The sequence below is a fragment of the Squalius cephalus genome (assembly GCF_949319135.1).
Source record: "Squalius cephalus genome assembly, chromosome: 21".
Taxonomy (NCBI): domain Eukaryota; kingdom Metazoa; phylum Chordata; class Actinopteri; order Cypriniformes; family Leuciscidae; genus Squalius; species Squalius cephalus.
Genome location: NC_137142.1, coordinates 23,411,746 through 23,430,702, shown reverse-complemented (window position 1 = coordinate 23,430,702; position 18,957 = coordinate 23,411,746). Strand labels below are relative to the sequence as shown.

The 18,957-nt window shown below is 37.0% G+C and overlaps 1 protein-coding gene across 1 annotated transcript in view; it reads right to left on the bottom strand.

Annotated features, from left to right (window-relative positions):
• Positions 1-11,792: 11,792 nt before the first annotated feature.
• prim2 (DNA primase subunit 2) overlaps positions 11,793-18,957 on the bottom strand; it is a 76,739-nt gene continuing 69,574 nt past the window's right edge. The window contains exons 13-14 of the mRNA XM_079855986.1: positions 16,853-16,921; positions 11,793-12,743 (exon numbers count right to left, since the gene is read on the bottom strand). Of these exons, the coding sequence (XP_079712112.1) occupies positions 12,531-12,743; positions 16,853-16,921 (282 nt within the window). The 3' untranslated portion in view covers positions 11,793-12,530. The remainder of the gene's footprint in view (positions 12,744-16,852; positions 16,922-18,957) is intronic.

Here is an 18,957-nt window from a genome sequence, read left to right as displayed (position 1 = left end):
TTTGAGATGACACATAAACCGAACCTCATGAGAAAGAAAGATGAGGGAAAGAAAGACAAACACAGAGAGAGAAAGGAAAAGCACACGCTCCTGATGAATGGGGAAACACTGAGTAGCTCATTTGTTTTCTTGTTCCTGCAGCAACAGAAGGGCATCTTTGGGGATTCAGGCCCGTCACAGAAACCCCCTATTCTCAACGTAACATCACAGTGATACCGGTACAAAACTTATTAGAGGTATTTGAGGCATATGCAACTGGCATAATGATGCCAGTCTGCAATGAATTGCCAGTGTCTATCTCGGAGCCTGCAAGACAGTTTTAGAAAGAAACGAGTGGGAGGATAGAGAGAGGAGACCACTGCCAGCCTGATGCATCGTGGGTGCCAGGGGGTAGGTGGATCTGTGGCTGTTTGTTTTCTTTCCTAGGAATACACGCTGTGCCCTATTGACCTCTGCTCATGCCACTCTGCACAAAATATGCAGAAAATAAAGGCTTATGGATGAGGAAATCTAATTACATCCCTTGATTATTTTATTGCAGCAGTAATTTCAGACATAAATCTTATTGGAAAACTTTGAAATATACCTCTGAGGATGAAATGAGAGTCTTTTATGTTTCTGAAATCTGCACTATCATAAAGTAACAAACTACCGTCAGAATCTGAATCGTTCCATTCAACTGGTCCTGTGAATTTACGACTTCCTCCCTGTCATTTTGGAACTAATTATTTCATCATTAGCATATCTGAGCCTATAATTGGGTGTTAGCTGCCTATTAAATGTTGCACATGAACATTACCTGTGATGAAAAATAACTGCTATATATCTTTTGTCACTCATCACACAAAATATAAAATTGTTATGCTGTTTGTCGTCATGAATGCCTGTTCAGAACAACAATAAATAAATTACAGTGCTAATTAATGCAATTAACAATTCTAAACAAGCTATAGAAAGTAAATTTGTCACCGTACATCATAACACTGCAGAAATTTTCAGACCTAAATGCCACATTATATAAAAGTACATTTTACATGTATTTGTGACATGATCTTATGTTATTTTAAAACTAGCCTATTAGATAACCTGTTGGATTTCAAATTAACCTTATATTCTGCCCAAAATTAAAGCAATATGACATACATCAACAAGACATTATGTTTAGTATGCAAGCTAATGCATGTAATGACACACTTAGTGTTGTTTATTCAGATACATACATTTTCACATTGACAGCAGAGGCTGCATGCAATAAAGGTAATTGCAAAGTTCTCCATAGTAAAAATAAATTGAATCAGGAATAATGATATAGACATACAGAAAAGACACTGTGAACACAGTCATCAAACTAGTCTAAAAAAAAGATCACACTATAGCCCAGAAGCCAATGACCCCCTGCTGAACAGGACAATCACTTCCTGTCCAATGGCACCATTTCTTAAAGGTCTGAACAGGAAAGGTAAGAGATTGCCTTCTCAAACTGGTATTTTCTTATTTGGAAATTGTTAAGCAGTGTTTCTTATTTCTGAAACACAGTGAATCTTACCATTAGCATTCTTAGCACAAGTTATTGCAAAAATGAATATTCATTGATTCAACTTTTTTTCTTCAAACATTCTCTTCACAAAAGGCGAGTGTGCCAAAAACAGCCCGGTTATATTATATATTAATATACTAGGTAATATTGAGGAAATGTCCCATTTAAAACTGATGAACTCATCGTCCCGGATGTCATGAAAAATTGAGTGTGTTACTTGGAGGTGCCGGGAGGGAGTTGGAAGGAACGAGGCAGTAGCTCAGAGCTCTCCCATTAGACGTATAAGTGACTCATTTACACCAGTACAGGTTACTGACACTCTACTCTTCTGTCTGGACTACTCATTTGTATCCTCTGAGATATAAAGAGGGGGGGGGGGGGGGGGATCCAGGGCGTTAACAAGTTCCCAATGCCCCTGTCTCCCAAGTTCATTTGCATTTTTGGAACGAAAAATACACAAAGAGGACTGAAGTATTACCAAGGCTTCAAACTCCCACTGGCTTTTTTTTTGTCAGGGAAAAAAGGTATCCACCATAATGGCCTACTTCCTACATGAGTGCATGCCGTTCATTCACTTCACAAAGTAGAAACAAGTGCAGCTGAGAGTCAAGAAATGCTCAGGTTCACAATGACCAGAATGGCTGGTCTCTTGTAAAGTCATTTAGTTTTGTTTAGTACAATTGTTTGTAATTGGAGAAGGATTTTGCTGAAGTTTGGATGACCATAATGTACTGTAGCTGCCATTGTACATTTTTCTGAAAGTCTTTCTACAACATCTATAATCAAGCACTATGTTACATTTTTGGAATAAAAGGACAGAGTTTTCTCTTGCCAAGACTACATTCATACCCATTTTAAGTATCTGAATATAATATAATATAATATAATCAAGTAAGTTAATAGTCTGGGTCTGGCATTCTATGGTAAAAAAAAGTCTATACATAAAAGGCATTTGAAAAGTATGGTAACCAATAATGGTATGGTAAAACATTTCTAAGACAGATTTTATGTGATCATACAACAAAATAAAAAAATCTGAAATCTTTTTGCTTAAATAAATCAACTCCTGATACATAAAAGTGCACAAAGTTGAAAAAACACCCAGATATTCTTTTACAGTACATGTAAAAAATGCACTTCAAATCACATGAGGAAAAAGAGATGCATCTAAGGATGGTTGGTTTTGTATAAAACCTTCAGTTGCGCTTCGTTTGATGGAGGTCACATATCTTGAAGTCTGGCCTTGTGAAATCTACTCCTCCTTTATTCCATAATTCATTATAATTTCAGCCATATTTTTCAAAGACAAGGAGTGCCATGGGAGATGGTGAACTTTGCTATTGGCACGTATCTCCGCCCTTCTAAACAAACACACTACCCCCTTTCTTGGCAGGCAGTGCAATAATCTATCAGTCCAGGCCTAGATTAAAAAAGAAACACATGACAAGGTCAAAAACTAATTTTCAGAAACAGTTGGGCTCCAAATAGAGACGCATAATCTGTCCGTGCAGCGCTAAAGTTTGGCTGCCATTTGTCCGTTGAGCTGAAGTGTGCTTTAAAGGGAAAAGGTCATGACATTGTACAATTAATAAATTGGGGCGACTGCAAATTTGCACTTTTCTCCCTCATGAGAGTTTGAACTGCCCATCCGGTGGGATGGCACCACATTAGCACGAGCTAGTGTGATTAATGAGTATGGATGGCTACGGCACTGTGGTTTTGAGAGACATGGTGTTTGAGAGGGAAATAAAACCTTTCACCAACATCTTGGAGCTCATTTTAAATGGAATGTTTAAATACGGGGTAAACGCAATCACACATTTGTTGACATACTTGGACAGGGACTTCGACAATAATTGCAAAGCATGTTTGAGAGCTAGTTGGCATGCAAGAGAATCAAGTCCCAAAGCTCTAGCCCTGACAAATTCAATTCATGAAGAGTGAATGCACTATATTTAGTTGACCATTTCCCATGTGATATGGGGGTCTAAGACATCAAGCAAACTTCAGGGACCATTCAATTTATGTAAGACTAGTCAGTCAGTCAATGCAATTTTAAAACGACGCACAACAAAATGAAACCAATACGTACGGTCGAAAGCAGAAATTTTCAGAAGCCGCAGTAAAGCCTTGTCCATATTATAGACTTGATGAAAAATGACCCCCCTCCCCCCCAGGCTGCTATTCAACATAAGAAATCCAAAGGAAATCACTACAACTGCTTGTCTTTATGGAAGACTGAGACTTAGAAATGAATAAATGGGGTAAAACAAATTCACCTTCTGTTTGGATTTTTGTTAAGCAGAACAATACCTTCTGAATAAAGGTAAATAGAATGTTATCACTTCCCCAGTTTTCTAATGGGAAGATCACACATTGTGTGCTTGAAGGAACCCATTAATCTCCTTGCATGGATTTTGCAATCTAACTTTGTTTCTTTAGGACCGCCGATGGAATAAGCTGATATGATTAGGTAGAGAACCAGTTGATCCTCTTTGACATTAATTTACAATGTTTATTTAAATGAATTTAATGTACAATCTGCTTTATATAGTCGGACAGAACTCAGGAATCAGGAACGAATGAGTAATGACGGAAAAGATCCTAAAATGACACGGTTGCCATGCTTGCATTTCATTCAGTTCTATTCAGTCTCTCAATGGGCATTATTATTTCACACGTACACATTCTGTTTTTCAGCTACTGTACACAGCTGCTTATTACAATCCCTGCATCTCTTCTCAATAACTATGGTAATAAAAATACGTGTGCATCCATGGATAATCACACCAAACAATAAAATTCATTATGCGCTTCATACAGTAGATCGAAGTAAATGGATATTCTTTGGGCATGTATTTGTTTTGAGGCAGAGAGATGATGATGCTGCTGCTATTGAAAGAATGAGGAGGATCTGAAGAGGACTGATCACTCTTCAGGAGGAAACAGATTAGAGAGAAGTGTGTAATATGCAGCTTAGTATGAGCATGTCATTTAAACTGCTCCATTGTAGTCACATTACACGTAGCTGGATATTCCTCTAATTGCTTGATATCACTTGTTTTTTCCACAGCTCTCTGGAATACTGATTGACCAAGTGTGACATTCGCAGTCAGGTGCTGACACTCACGGCAGTTCATAACTTAGACATTTTGGTGAATTGGTACAATCTCATCAAAAGATCTGCTTACACCCCTCTGAGGGTTAGGTTTAGGGGTGGACCTTCATGCTTATTTTTTCTTTCTTAAAATCTTGTCTTCATATAAATCCAGTTGAACAAATTCATACAAAATTGCCAACATTTAAAATAGCTCACGAGATGGAGTTGGTCAGATATCAATATAAATATATAATATATGCCGTTGTCAATGGGGAATAATGTGTAACACTCTGCTCATGTACTCTGGTCACGCAACAAACCGGCGCTACTTTCATGTGTCTTGTATCACATCATAGCCTCGCTCTCCCTTTTTGCATAGAAACGAAGCTGGAACCATCTTGTGCCTCAGTTATCGATTGTAGTGAAAATGACTTCAGTGTTAATATTACTGTAATATTGTTGCAAAGTCAGTTTTGTACATAACGGATTATATTTTTGTGGAAACTTTAAGATATCAAACAGGTCAAATTAAAAAACAGTTACATTAATATTTCATGTCCATTCATTTATTTTTTTGATAAGTAGACATTAAGTGAGATTCGCTTCAGGGTCTGTATTTCTTTTGTATTTCTCTGTATTTTAGGGTCTGTTTTTCTTTTGCAATAATTACCTACTTACATTTCATTACTATAGCATGCAAAAATACAAAATTTGGTCATACTCGTAAATAAGATGTTCTAAAGTAAGAAAAGATGAACAATTGGACTGCAGCACAATAATTTCTTATACATATTGGATTGTATTACTTGCAGTAGCTGTAACTTGCTCAATGCCTCTATAGTGGTTCAGATGTAACCTTCAAAGTCCCCCTGTGGTGAAAATCAAGCTTTTAATGTTGTCTATATGTCTATGTGGTGTTTTTTTTATATGCTTTAAGACAAACCATGTGCAAATTCATAAGTCAGCACCATTGCTGAGTATTTTCTCCTTAAAACTGCAGTGAACCAAAGACAGTCTCAAAATCGTGGTTTGAAATCGCTGGTGTTTCTGACGTCACAAACTACCTTGTAACCAATCAGGTCAACGTGTGATCGTCAATGAGTGGATCTCTGAGCTGGTGTGAGTAAGTGGAGGCGGGGCTAATTTGCATATTCATAGAACCGTGCATACTAAATGAGGCAAGGGTGTAGAGTTAAATTTTAAGGCAAAAACATTTAAATATTTAATTTTGGTGATCAAAGATGAGTTTTAAGGGATACAATTATTGACTACAGGGGACTTTAAATACCTAGACTCTATGGATGGTTAGGACTTCAGTGTGTGGCTGAGGAAATGGGCAACAATACATTTAAGCTCGTTCCAAAGATTTAGACTCATCATCCATCTGCCGTGCAGATCAGAGCATCACGCCTAACCAACCACCCCCAACGCCAGGCAACGACAACTGCTGGCAGAGGCTCTAGTCTGACTGGCTTTTCTACCAGCAGTGCAGGCTGTCACTGTCACAGGCATTGTCAAAGACATGATCAAATACTCTTCCACTCTGCTGCCTGAAACACACACACACACACACACACTTCTCTTCCCAGCACCCACATACATTGAAACTGTCAAAGAACCAAAGATTAGTAGATGCAACTCACAGCACACTTATTGTTATGCATGGATTCTGAGCAGAGAAAAGGTGAATACATTTATGAGGAACCACAGGAAGAGAAAGAACATCAGCGTGATGCGTACAATTCATTCAAGACTGGAAAATGCACCGGAGGCCCGTGCTAATTAGTCAATGTCCAGACAGATTAGGTACAAGGTGGAGTGTAGAAGTGGCTGCAGGATATTTCACATCAGTTTAATAGACCCCCCCCACCCACCCACCCTCCACCCCCCACAATCTACCACTATACAGCATATATGGATACATTTGGCCTCAGATCCGACAAGGCAGGATTCGTCTATAAATTTCACGCACCAGTAAAAGCAATTTAGCTGTGAAAATACACCAATGTAATGAGGACAAAAAATGGGCCTGAATCTGTCATCTGAAAATTTCTGTTTGTTCATTTTTTTCTTTTTTTTCTTGCTCCTTCCATACCCAGAAACTGTAGATAAGAAAAACACGGCCAAATACATCCCAGCCCATTCCAATTTGGAAATGTTTACACACCCATATTTATTATTCATAGATAGGACGGTTTGTTTAAAAAGACAAAAACACAAAAACCTACATGATAAACTGCAATACCCTTTTCCGAATATCCTATACCTGAGCACGTCTAAAGCACAGAAAATCAAAACACTTCAGTACAAATGCCGGTCTCTATACTTCATCGCTAACACCAAGGTGGAATGCCTGAGAATACCAAATTATTCCCTCTAGGCCACAAACAACTTCCAAAAAGTGCTTATCTATGACATTTCAAGCTTACTTTCTGCAAGATTAGAGGTGGAGAAATTGCACTTCGAGTCGATAAAAGCCACCACAAAGAGTCCTACACATCAAGATAAGGGAGGTTGCTGTTGGCAGAGCACAGGAAACCATTGAGGGCTTTGTCCATGAACACAACAGAATGCTAAATTATATTTTAAATAATGGAGCCACAGTTAGAGACTTTGTGGTCATGAGGTCAAAATAAACAACTGCACAGACGGGTTTAATCATTATAGTGTTACACCCCTTCTTGAGCTGGAGAAAAGAAAAAAGTTTTTAAAAAAACAAAAGCCTTTTCAAATGATATAACACAACATGAGATTCCACTAAACCTAAATTAATATTTAAATATTTCCAAACTTGACAAACCCCCTTAGGCTTAAACAGTCACCTTTTTGTCTCATGTAACACGCAGTCCTGTCAGTAGGCTATATGGCTCAAGTATACCCAGTCATCAACAGAAATGTCTCTTAACTGATATCATGCACAAGATTATTAAGCAAGCACAGCTGTGACTCACCAAGTACATTCCTTCCCTTTTAATAAGACACGGACACCAGAACTATTTTGTCTAATCACAAGTTTTAACAGTTTTGGATACAGAGATACTTTTTACAGAAAGACCTAGGCCTAACAGTGAATTTTGCAACACAGGCTCATTGGAAAAACGTTCCTGTGGCAAAATTTTTTGCAAAACGCAAAATAGGCCAACGTATCAGTACATAGGCCTACATATCACTGCAGTTTAAAAGAAATGAACACTAAAGTCAGTAAAACAGCAAGCACTTTTAATCGTTTTCACACACAATTATTAGTCTACAGGGGCAGATTTTTGTTGCTCTTAGCACAATTATGTTATGACCTCAAAACACTTTTTACCATATACAGGTAGTGCATGATTTGTAAACTAATATATTTTTGAGTATACATCACTCAACCAGCTCCATATGTTCAGTTGTAGCTCAGTAGCCTAGCTCAGCTGGTAGCCTACAGAATGGAAAATGTGATGCGGAAAGCTCTGGTACGAACCCCGTGAAAGACAAGTTACGATGCAAGAGCTCAAAGTTTAAAAACAAGCTAAAATGCCATGGTACTATGTCGCATTTGCTTTTGTTAACACTATCGGGTAGGTTTTAGGGTGTAGTGTATGTTATTTTAAAACGTGATGGAGCATTAATCTTTTAGCGCCGCTGACCGGACATTTCAATTCAGAACTGCAGTAATGTACAAACCCCGACGTAATGAAACTTTGCCATATTCACGTTCATCTTTTCCGGAAAAAAACTAAACACGCTTTTAACGCCACTCACTGGACATTTTGAAACTGTCGCGAAACGTGCACGACGCAACGTATTTAGCGTTTTGCAAAAATGTTGCAACAGGTACGTTTTTCGAATGATTTCGAACAAAATTCTTGGTAAGTACGTAGTACGTACCGCCACATACTTTTTGATATTTAATGGGACAGCTGCACCCAAAAATCTGTTATCATTTACAGAATTTTTTTTCTGCTTTCTACTGGAGAAGTAAGGCATACAGGTTTGGAATGACATGATGAGGGTGAGTAAATGATGACAGCATTTTTATTTTGGGGTAAATTATCTCTTTAAAGTTATTGAGATAAAGGTTAAAGAAACATTTCGTGTTCCAAATGTGTAGAGCTAAAGTAAGTAGGCTACTTCTGTTACCTCATGTAGCCAATTGCATCTGTCCCAGTCTCAGGCTGGCCATTCTCAGATATTAACCTCATGAAAGACTGACAAATGGAACTAATTACCATCCTGTGGCAGGAGACCATTTGGTGTCCACAGAGAAGGACCGCATGCTCTGCACCCTTCAACTCATCAAGGTCATGTTTTATATAAACCACTGGGCAGGGTTCATTACAGAAAGTTCCCTATCAAATACAGCAAGTCCGTCGCTAATGCACCCAAATGAGTGGCAACTGACTTAAATACCTGCTTAAAAAAATGCGAAAGCATAGGAGAAAGAAAGTGCTTCTAAAAAATTAGCATAAAAATTAGGCTACATTTCACTCTATACACTACACTAAATACATGTAAACCAACGAAACCCATTTATCTCACTTTCCCAAGATGAATGGACAGAAATGATCCCTATATGCAGGCAGGTAAAAAGCATCACCGCTTCTAAGCACGGACAGGCACGTCATTGAATACATTAGGCTTTCTTTTCCTCCATCAAATGCACTATCCTCAACTGGCCTCACTTCCACAAAGCATATTATGTGCAGAATATAGGCTTGATAATGCAGGGTTCACGGTACATTCACCATTCAGAATTAAAACTAAGAATGCCTTTTCAATTTGAATTAAGTTGAAATGAGGTTGCAAACAGGATGTAAAAATGTATTCATATACACTGCTGTAACTATTTTCTTTTTCTATAGACAGCATATTCAAACATGTTATATTCAAAAGTTTGGGGTCAGTAAGATTTATTTTTTATACAGCAAATATGCATTGAAGGGATAGTTCACCCAAGAAAATTGTCATAATTTACTCCCTCTCAAGTTGTTCCAAACCTGTATGAATTTCTTTCTTCTGCTGAACACAAAAGAAGATATTTTGAAGAATGTGAGTAACCAAACAGTTGATTGACTCATTGGCTTTCATTGTACGGAGAAACAAAAATGCTATGCAAGTCAATGTGTGGCGACAACTGTTTGGTTTCAGCAGAAGAAAGAAATTCATACAGGTTTGGAACAACTTGAGGGGGAGTAAATTATGACAGAATAAACGGATAAAATTTCAATGTCAATATTTATCTAAATACAATATGGTGGACAGTTTTGTAGCAAAATGAAAATATTTTTGTTTTAATGGATTGTTTTGTCAGTATTAATACATCTAATAAGTAGAAATAAATAGCCTTTTTTTTCTTTCTACAAAACCTGTTATAATTAGATTCTTCTGTTGTGTGACTGTTGAATTCAACATCCCGTGGTAAATTCCAGCATATCAACGAACAGGAAATACATTTTGAATTTAGGTCAAATTTGCTGTAATATACGGCTAATGACCGCAATCTCATCGGCTATAGTGAAAGCAGCACCAGTGCACTGATGTAACATAGCTTTGTCAAATGCAGTCAAGCTCTACCAAATATAAAACATGAAGGTCTCTTGCTGTCAACACCCCAGATGTGCACTGCTTATATCCAGATGCATATTATTTTGCACTAATCCCTTGTCTGTCAGGCTCCATTTTTAAACTCCAAAGCTAATTTAATTCCGCTAGTGTGCCGTGGTGAAGGATTGAAGCAAAGCCGGCAGTGCAGCTCCACTGTCACTACATGCTTCACAGCCCAACACTATGGCCCGAGGTCGGATAAAATAAACCTCATATCTAATCAGTCTGTCATAAAGCATGGGAATGAAATTTCTTTTGCTTCCTCCATTCAACATCATTATTGTTGTTTAAGACTGTGAATGCAGCAATACAATGTTTTCAATGCTTGAGCTTTTGTATTGCCTGCAATTCAAAATGAAAGGGGTAAAGATGTTACACCATTAATCATTATGGTTCGACATCCATTGAACTGGAGAGGAGTTATTCTTTTGAAAGCAGATTGTTGGTCTCATATAATAGACGATTACGTCAAGATAGAGAGACCACGGGACGTTTTAGTGATATATATATATATTTTTTTTATATTAACAACCCAGAATAACAAAGAAGTGCACACACATTTGGGGAATAACAATTGGGCTGAAACCATATGCACACTCAAAGGTAAGAGCATTCATTAAATTTGTCCCTTAATGGTACTATTACTTGTCTTTGCCCTACCAAGGGGACGCATTTGCATTCACAATGCAGGTCTAACTCCACGGTGCATCTAATTGCCTCTAAATTTAGCATGTTGGCTTGTCCAGGGCACACAGTAAGAAAGAGAAGGCAAGAACAATTACCCATTACGGAGGGAGCGAGAAGTAAGGCAATACGAGGAGGAGGGTTTTGATCATGTGAAGGACATATTTCAATGTTCAAGGACGTTTTCAGAAGAAAACAATGTGACACTGCATAGCAATGGTACTGCCACAACAGACATTTAGAAACATCGTTTGTGGCATGCAAAGAACAAATGCTGCTCCACTTAATGATGCTTGACATTCAAAATAAATGTTCATTTCAAGCGCAATTATGTTTAAGAGTCAGAAGTTAGGATGAAGGGTTTACAGATAGCTTTAATGTGAGCGCTGAATGGAAAGCACCTCCTGTGAGGCCAAAATCAACATCCTTCATGTCCTTGAGGATTTGCTGTAATAGAATATAACTCCACTTTACTTCTTCCTCCAGCATGAGCAAGGAAGAGGAATCAAGGTTTTATATTTTATATTCAGGTTTGTCATTTAAATGAGAAAAGTGCAGCTGGTTCAGTCTGAAAAACCCAAAGTATTTGGCACCTAAATTTCGCCCACCTCATCTCATCCGCCTACTGTATTGTTTTTATTTTCTACACGGACGATCAAATAAAGCAGTACCATGTGGCCATATGAGCGACTGCATACTTTTGACACTGTAGATCAATTTCTGTCTCTGTAGTTTAACTGGTACGGCATAGCCCTAACAACACCAAGGTTTGATTCTCAGGGAATGCATCCTGATAAAATGTACTGATCACTACCGTTCAAAACTTTGGAATCTGCACATATTTATATATATATAAAAAAATAATAAAAAAAAAGGAAATTATGCTTACCAAGACTGCATTTATTTGATCAAAAATACAGTAGAACAGCAATATTGTGAAATATTACAATTTAAAATAACAGTTATCTATTTTAATTTTTTTTTTTTAAATTTAAATTTTTCTTGTGACGGCAAAGCAAAACATTTTTTTTAGCATCATTACTCCAGTATTTAGTATCAATACATATCACAATATTTTAGATTTGCTGATTTGTTGCTGAAGAAACATTTCTTCTTATCAGTGTTGAAAACAGTTGTGGTGCTAAATATTTACTTTTTTTCAGGATTTATTATAACAGCATTTATTATACATGTCTTTACTATCACTTTTAATTAATATAATACTTTCTTGATAAATAAAAGTATTACTTTAAAACTAAAAACTTCTTAAACTGACTCCCAAACTTTTGAAGGATAATGTATGAAGACACCAGCGCGAAGAAAGAGACTGAGCAGATGATAATTACACTAATTACTAAATAGGTTGAGGTGAGTCATCAGTGCTGGTTATAATTAAAATGAAAAGTAAAAACAGAAAATGCTTTTATGAAAAATGAAAATGATTTTTATTTATTTTCTTCAGTTTTATAAAAACAGGTAATTTGAAAAAAGATCTCATCACCACAAAGATAAGGAAAATACAACCAGATCAAAGTTTTTGAACATTGGAAACAATTTATATCAAATATAGTGAATGCAAGTAAGGGCCCTATGGTGTATTCATCCCAGATTTTAAGTTCTACAAAATCATTCATCCTGGAAGAAGGAATCTAAATCCCCCATCTCCTCGTGGGCCTGTTTGGAGCTTTCCTGAGATGGACGGGACATGTTTGATGGATTTTCTTGGCTTCTTTGTGACATCTCAACTTCTTTCTTGATGTCCCGGCCTCCACCCAGAAGCTTCTGACTCTCAGTGAAGTACTGGTTAGGGTGATTAAGAGAAAACCCAGCATCCTCAACCTGTAACAAGTAACAGAGTTTAGTATGCAAATTACTATAGTTACATTTGTGTAATAATGTGTATTTATTTTGTAAGCCACGTTTAAATAACTGCATTGAACCTGGAACATTAAAAGGGTACACAGGGAAATTTAAGTAGCTTCTATTTAATCTCTCCTCTCTTTCAGCCTTGTTTATGGCAAAGCCTCTCACTGATGGATCCCTGAAAGCTGCATTGCACTCAAACGCTGCACAATCCATTTGTTTCTAAGTGCAGAGGATATGGCTGTTTAATTATGCTTCAATCACAGCACACCCCTGATACTCCTCATGAATCAAAGTTTCAAACCCATCTCTCTGAATCGAGTGCACAGGGGTCTCTGCGGTAGTTAAGCTGTGGACAGAAAGATACATTACACGGATCCATCTCAGCGTTAACACATTACAGTGGACTACCCTCGCCCAGCGACTCCGTGCCAAATGAAATATGCATAAACATGAAACAATCCCAGCCGAGGCCTAGAGACGGATCAATTCGGCGGATGCGCAACAAGCTCTCCTTCTAAAGTCCACCTCTCTTGCCTCCCCTCCTCTTTTTCATTATTGTTTCCTTTTCTCTATTGTTTGATTTATTGCGGTTGTGTAAATATTTCATCAGAGAAGTATTACATTTTGACCTTTAAATAAATGCTGCCAGGGAGGGAGGAATGCGAGCGTCTATTTGTTATGTGTCGCGGATGTGAAAGCGGAGGGCACATATGGCAGTGATTAAAGTCTCTTACGCTGGAGTTCAACAAGCGTGTTTTTGCAGCCAAGATGGTTGCGCCATCGCGTATCAGATGCAAGGAAGGCGAGGTGGTGCGGACCCACTGATGCCCCAACAAGAATGTTTTATTGTGCCTATTAATGTCAGAGGTTTCATCATTCACCGACCCTAAAATAAGAGTCATGAATTTCAGTTTATCTTTCAAATCCTGTTATTGCAGGTTGTTCATCAAGGAAGCCATCTTATTCATTTTCCTGCATCATAAACCGTTCGCACTGTTTGGCTCGGGGCTATTAGTCATCAGCAATGACCCTAGTCCCAAGCGCCCCGGGGCCAGGAGCTAAATGATGCCCTTGGACTGCAAAGGCGCTGCCGTTTCACCGGGAGCCATTAAAAGCCATTATATCCTATCAATGACACTTTGAGTGCATTACTGCATTAAAAGAGGGGTGGCGCAGGCACAAACACTGTCATAAAGCTTTCTTATTGAGGGAATAAATCTAGACGTGCAAGAGATTAGAAATTTATACACGCTCTTTGATTTACTCATCTCGGCATTGAGCTAAAGCTTCAACAACAGCAAGAACATCAGCAGATTTGAAGTGCTTACGCAGATGTGGAGACTGTTGACTTTTACTCAACAGTGTTATTATTAATGAACTAAAATAATGAAATCTAACACAACTGACTCAAATTAACTACAGTTTACTACCGTTCAAACGTTTTTTTGAAATAAATCTATAATTCAGCAAGGATGCATTAAATGTATCAGAAGTGTCAGTAAAGAAATTCATAATGTTACAAAGATTTCTAGTTATTTTGAACATTTTATTCATCACAAAAACAGTATTAAGCAGTACGACTGTTTTCAACGTTAATAATAATAAGAAGAAGAAGAAGAAGAAGAAGAAGAAGAAATCAGCATATTGGAAGGATTTCTGAAGGATCATGTGACACTGAAGACTAGAGTAATATATTAAAATAGAAAAACGTTATTTTAAACCATAATAGACCATTCGGGTGTTTTGTGAGCAGAGCCTAGTGGCAGAAAATTACAGTTCTGCATGGAAGCCACACACACAAAAAAAAAAAAAAGAAACAAAAAAAAAAGGCAATTTCAACCTTATATCTCACAGTTCTGATTTTTCTCACAATTGAAAATTGAAAAACAGAATTGTGATATATATAAGCTTGTTATTTTATTCCATGGATTTTGCCTGTTTTCCCACACTTGTTACCACTGTTTTTCTGCCACCACAATGCGCAGCTGCAAGAGACGTAACTATGACGTGACGTCTGCTCCCAAATCATCTATAATCTTACGGTTTTTAATGTTTTTTGATAAAATAAATGCAGAGATGCAGAAATGCTTTTAAAACATTTTAAAAAAATCATACCAAACACTAACTTACTTGGTAGTCTATATTTAATGTGGTCCCAAATTAATTAAAAACATGTTATATTTTATATCTAAAAAAAAAAGGCATAGATGGCACTGGAGTGTGACGTGAAATGTAACGACATTAAATTTTTTTTTTATGATACCATCCAGCGCATTAACTTTGGCAGATCTAAAATACTGATACTAAAAACAAAATAAAACTTAAAACTAGAGCTAGAAAACTAAAAAAAAAAAAAAAACTAAAATCAACAACGATCAATTAAAACCTACTGAAAATGAAAAACCTACTGAAAATTAGTGAAAAAGTAATATATATATATATATATATATATATATATATATATATAATATATAAAAAATATATATATATAAAAAACACCTATAAAATTGCTTCTGGTAGATGTTGAGAAATGGCTTCATCATGACTTTACCTGTTACTAAAGCTTCCCCATTTAAAATCCATCTTGTTACACATTGCTGACAAACATCTGAAAGGTTTACCAAGCTCTCTCATATCCAAGACGGTCTCTTCCCCCTCTTCACATTAACCTGTCACCTAGCAGATAGCGTCTGTTTGCGTGGCGTTGGTGTGTGCACATTTTCATTCTCAACCTGACAGCTGGGCTGCTTTTTTAGTCGAGGGACGGGGCATAGGTGTCACACAGGTAATCTTGACTGACATAGCTCTGAAATATTTCTCTCTGCTTGGCAAAAAAATAAATAAAATAAAATACAGAAAGGTTGCTGCCAGAGTCCTATCCACCCCCTCCAATTTAAAACTAGGAAGAAGAAATGAGAAGAAATCTATTAGATAACCATTTAAATAGAGCTGTAATCATTTGCTTTCTGGTTGCTTTCAGCTCTGACACACAATTATGCCCCTGTCAAAGAAAGCATATTGAAACTGCAAAGCCCAAAGTCCAATCTGAAAGGGCAATCCAAATAGAAAAAGCAAAGATTCAGCACATTTATCATTTGATTTTAAAAACGAGTTTCTGTCCATTACCTTGAAAATATGACTATAATATCAGCTTTAAACATGCTGAGAAAATGTTAATTACCCTGAATAGACAATGTGTATCTAGCCTTCACCAAAAAGCTTAGATGATACAATTTGTATATGTATCTTCTTCAACAAAAAATATAAATTAATTCCAATTTGTCTGGTTTCTGAGAGAATTACACATCTGTCCAATGTAGATATTATAATATATGTATTTATATATATATACACTCTACATATTCCGGAACAGAGATTGGCCAAAATAAAACTAAAAACCAATTGCCAGTGGTGTGTGGAGAAAAAAACAGCTGGTTTTGATTTATGGCGGGTCGACCTGTGCATCTCTAGAAAACACCATAAGAATTATTTGCACTCACACATATGCTCCCAAATATATTTTGAGGTCGCACAGACTCAATTTCGAGAGCATATGCAACCAAAATGGTTGCAATTTCGAGCCTTGTTGGTGCATTACCATTTCCATCAGCCATGCTGAATTGATGTTATAAATAAAGGAACACTGAAGCATAAAGGCCCTGTCCCAAATGCCACCCTAAGCCCTCAAATGTCAAATGGGACACCCTACGGGACTGTGGACTTCACTGACACAAGCAGCGGTCGCCGCAAATCTGCAAATTCACATCAAGTGCGGCATTTGGGACAGAGCCAAAAACGACATCATACAGATTTATGGCTAAGTATCAAATGTAATCACCCATGTTGCTCATAAATAGTTTAAAAAAAAGAGAGATCTGTGCATTGTAGTGGACACCACGTATCAGAGGGAAAATTAATCTTAAAATTGCTTTGCAAAACACTACAAATTAAGATTTTATTAGAGTTCAGCTAAAGGCAGATGTGACTACAATGGTCAGGCTCTGTAAAGACTTCTCAGGGCTATCCCTAAGCTGACAAAAGCAGGTCCAATTACAGCAGGCCAAAATGAAAAGCATCCTTACACTGTGTGTCAGCTCAAAGTACTTCTGGCAGGCCAGCTGATAGTGCATTCCCTTGACCAGCTCCAGAACCTGTGAAAAAACAGAGAGAGAGAGAGAGAGAGAGAGAGAGAGAGAGAGAGAGAGAGAGAGAGAGAGAGAGAGAGAGAGAGAGAGAGAGAGAGAGAGAGAGAGAGAGAGAGAGAGAGAGAGAGAGAGAGAGAGAGAGAGAGAGAGAGAGAGAGCCGCACAGTGAAAAAAAAAAGTCTTAATTATTTATAATACATTTACATGTATGCTCTAAAAAGGTATCTGCTTACATTATTAAAGACAAAATATTAAGAATAGAAAAAAACAACAACAGTGAATAGCATCAAATGTCAAGAGCACATTGAACATGTGATACTGTATTATCATGTGTTTCATATCCAGAGAGTACCTGGATATTCTTTAGCTGAGATCTTTATTTACACCTTCATTCTAATGTGTCTCTAGCATGATTAGATAGAGATCAGCACAAAATGGAAAAAGCCACTTACATATTGCACTACAGCTTGTGTAAACCAAAATAATGACGGAGAACTCGAAATGAGTTTTGCCATTCTGACAGATAAAAAAATGTATCTGATCTAATGTGCTTCCATACTTTAGAAACATCCCCAAAGTTTTTTAAAAAGATATCAATGGTATCTTAAGAATTAAAATAACATAAAAATTCAGCCTGACAGAAAATGTTTAACTAAGCCCATCAAAGTGAGGGATAATGGTTATTTGCAGCACAAACAGTGTCTGTATTACATATTACTTGTGTAGTTAGATAACATTAAGGTTTACATTTTGTTGAACGTCAGAAACTTTCCCTGATCCGATCACGAGTCTGGAGGCGCATTCATATCAGGCTTTTAATGTGGTCATGTGTCATCCAACTTGCGTGACAAAGGGGGCCAAAATGTCAAATCAATATCTAAGAAGTCTTTGATGAGCAATAAAGATGAATAACACCGTTAACAACGCATTGTGCTATTTTTGCTGAGACAGCACAAGTTTATGAGGTTTCAGGTGAGGAACAGAGGCAAAATGGCATCAAAGAGAGATGGAAAAGTGGTTACAATCTGCTTCTCTTTCCTTTTCTTTTCTGCTCAGACCTCCCCTCAGGTGATGCTTTTAACACCATGTATTCCCTGTGGTAAAGTATGCCATTCCACCTTAGCTAAAATCGGCAAGAGCAGAAATGCATAATACATGGATTTAAAGGTGAGAGACAACACCATCCAACACCTAACTCGAAGCTCTGGAGATGATCGCTACTAGGAAGCAATGGTAACATATACAGCAAGACACCAGCTAGGGGTTTGACATATGCTGTGAAAAACAAGATAAAATCACTGGTTTACATATTGCCTGCAGATAACATAGCCAAGAACAGCTAATAACATGCATTACACATTTTAAACTGCACTCTTTTGACTTGTGGAAATGTGTGAGTTTGTCTTAAAATATATTTTTTAAGGTAGCTGATTTTCGGACTTAAACATTTAAAAAACAGAGCTTGTTGCCAATTAGATTTAAAATGATTGACAAATGGAACTAAACTTGTTTCCCCACAAGGTTTTCCACTATTATCAGGAACATTTATCAACATAACTCAAACATTATAATATAAGAAAAATGAACTGATTCACATAAATGACTTGAACATAGCACCCTCTTTGAAACAGAAGTTTAAATCAGAAACAATACGAAAACATTTGAACACTTTATATGTGTGGATCAAAAAGGCTTTTCAATGTTAAAAAAAGCACATTAAAATTGCAATATTCAGGATGTTACTTAAATTTATTATAGCTAATAAAACCATTGTTAATATAACGTGAATATTCAACACATAGCCAATATATCATCCAACAACCTACGCAAGTAATCATCACACTTAAAATGCAATTCCTTAATGTAAACCTTGGAACTCAAAGCTGCACCGTACACAGATTGACTTTGTTCTGACTGCTTTATCATACATTACACTTAGTAACTTAACAGCAAACAATCACACAGCCACAACAAAAGGCTATAATTTCAGGGGATTTTTAAGTATTACGAAGTGGCATGAAAAATGCTGGGATTAAATTCAT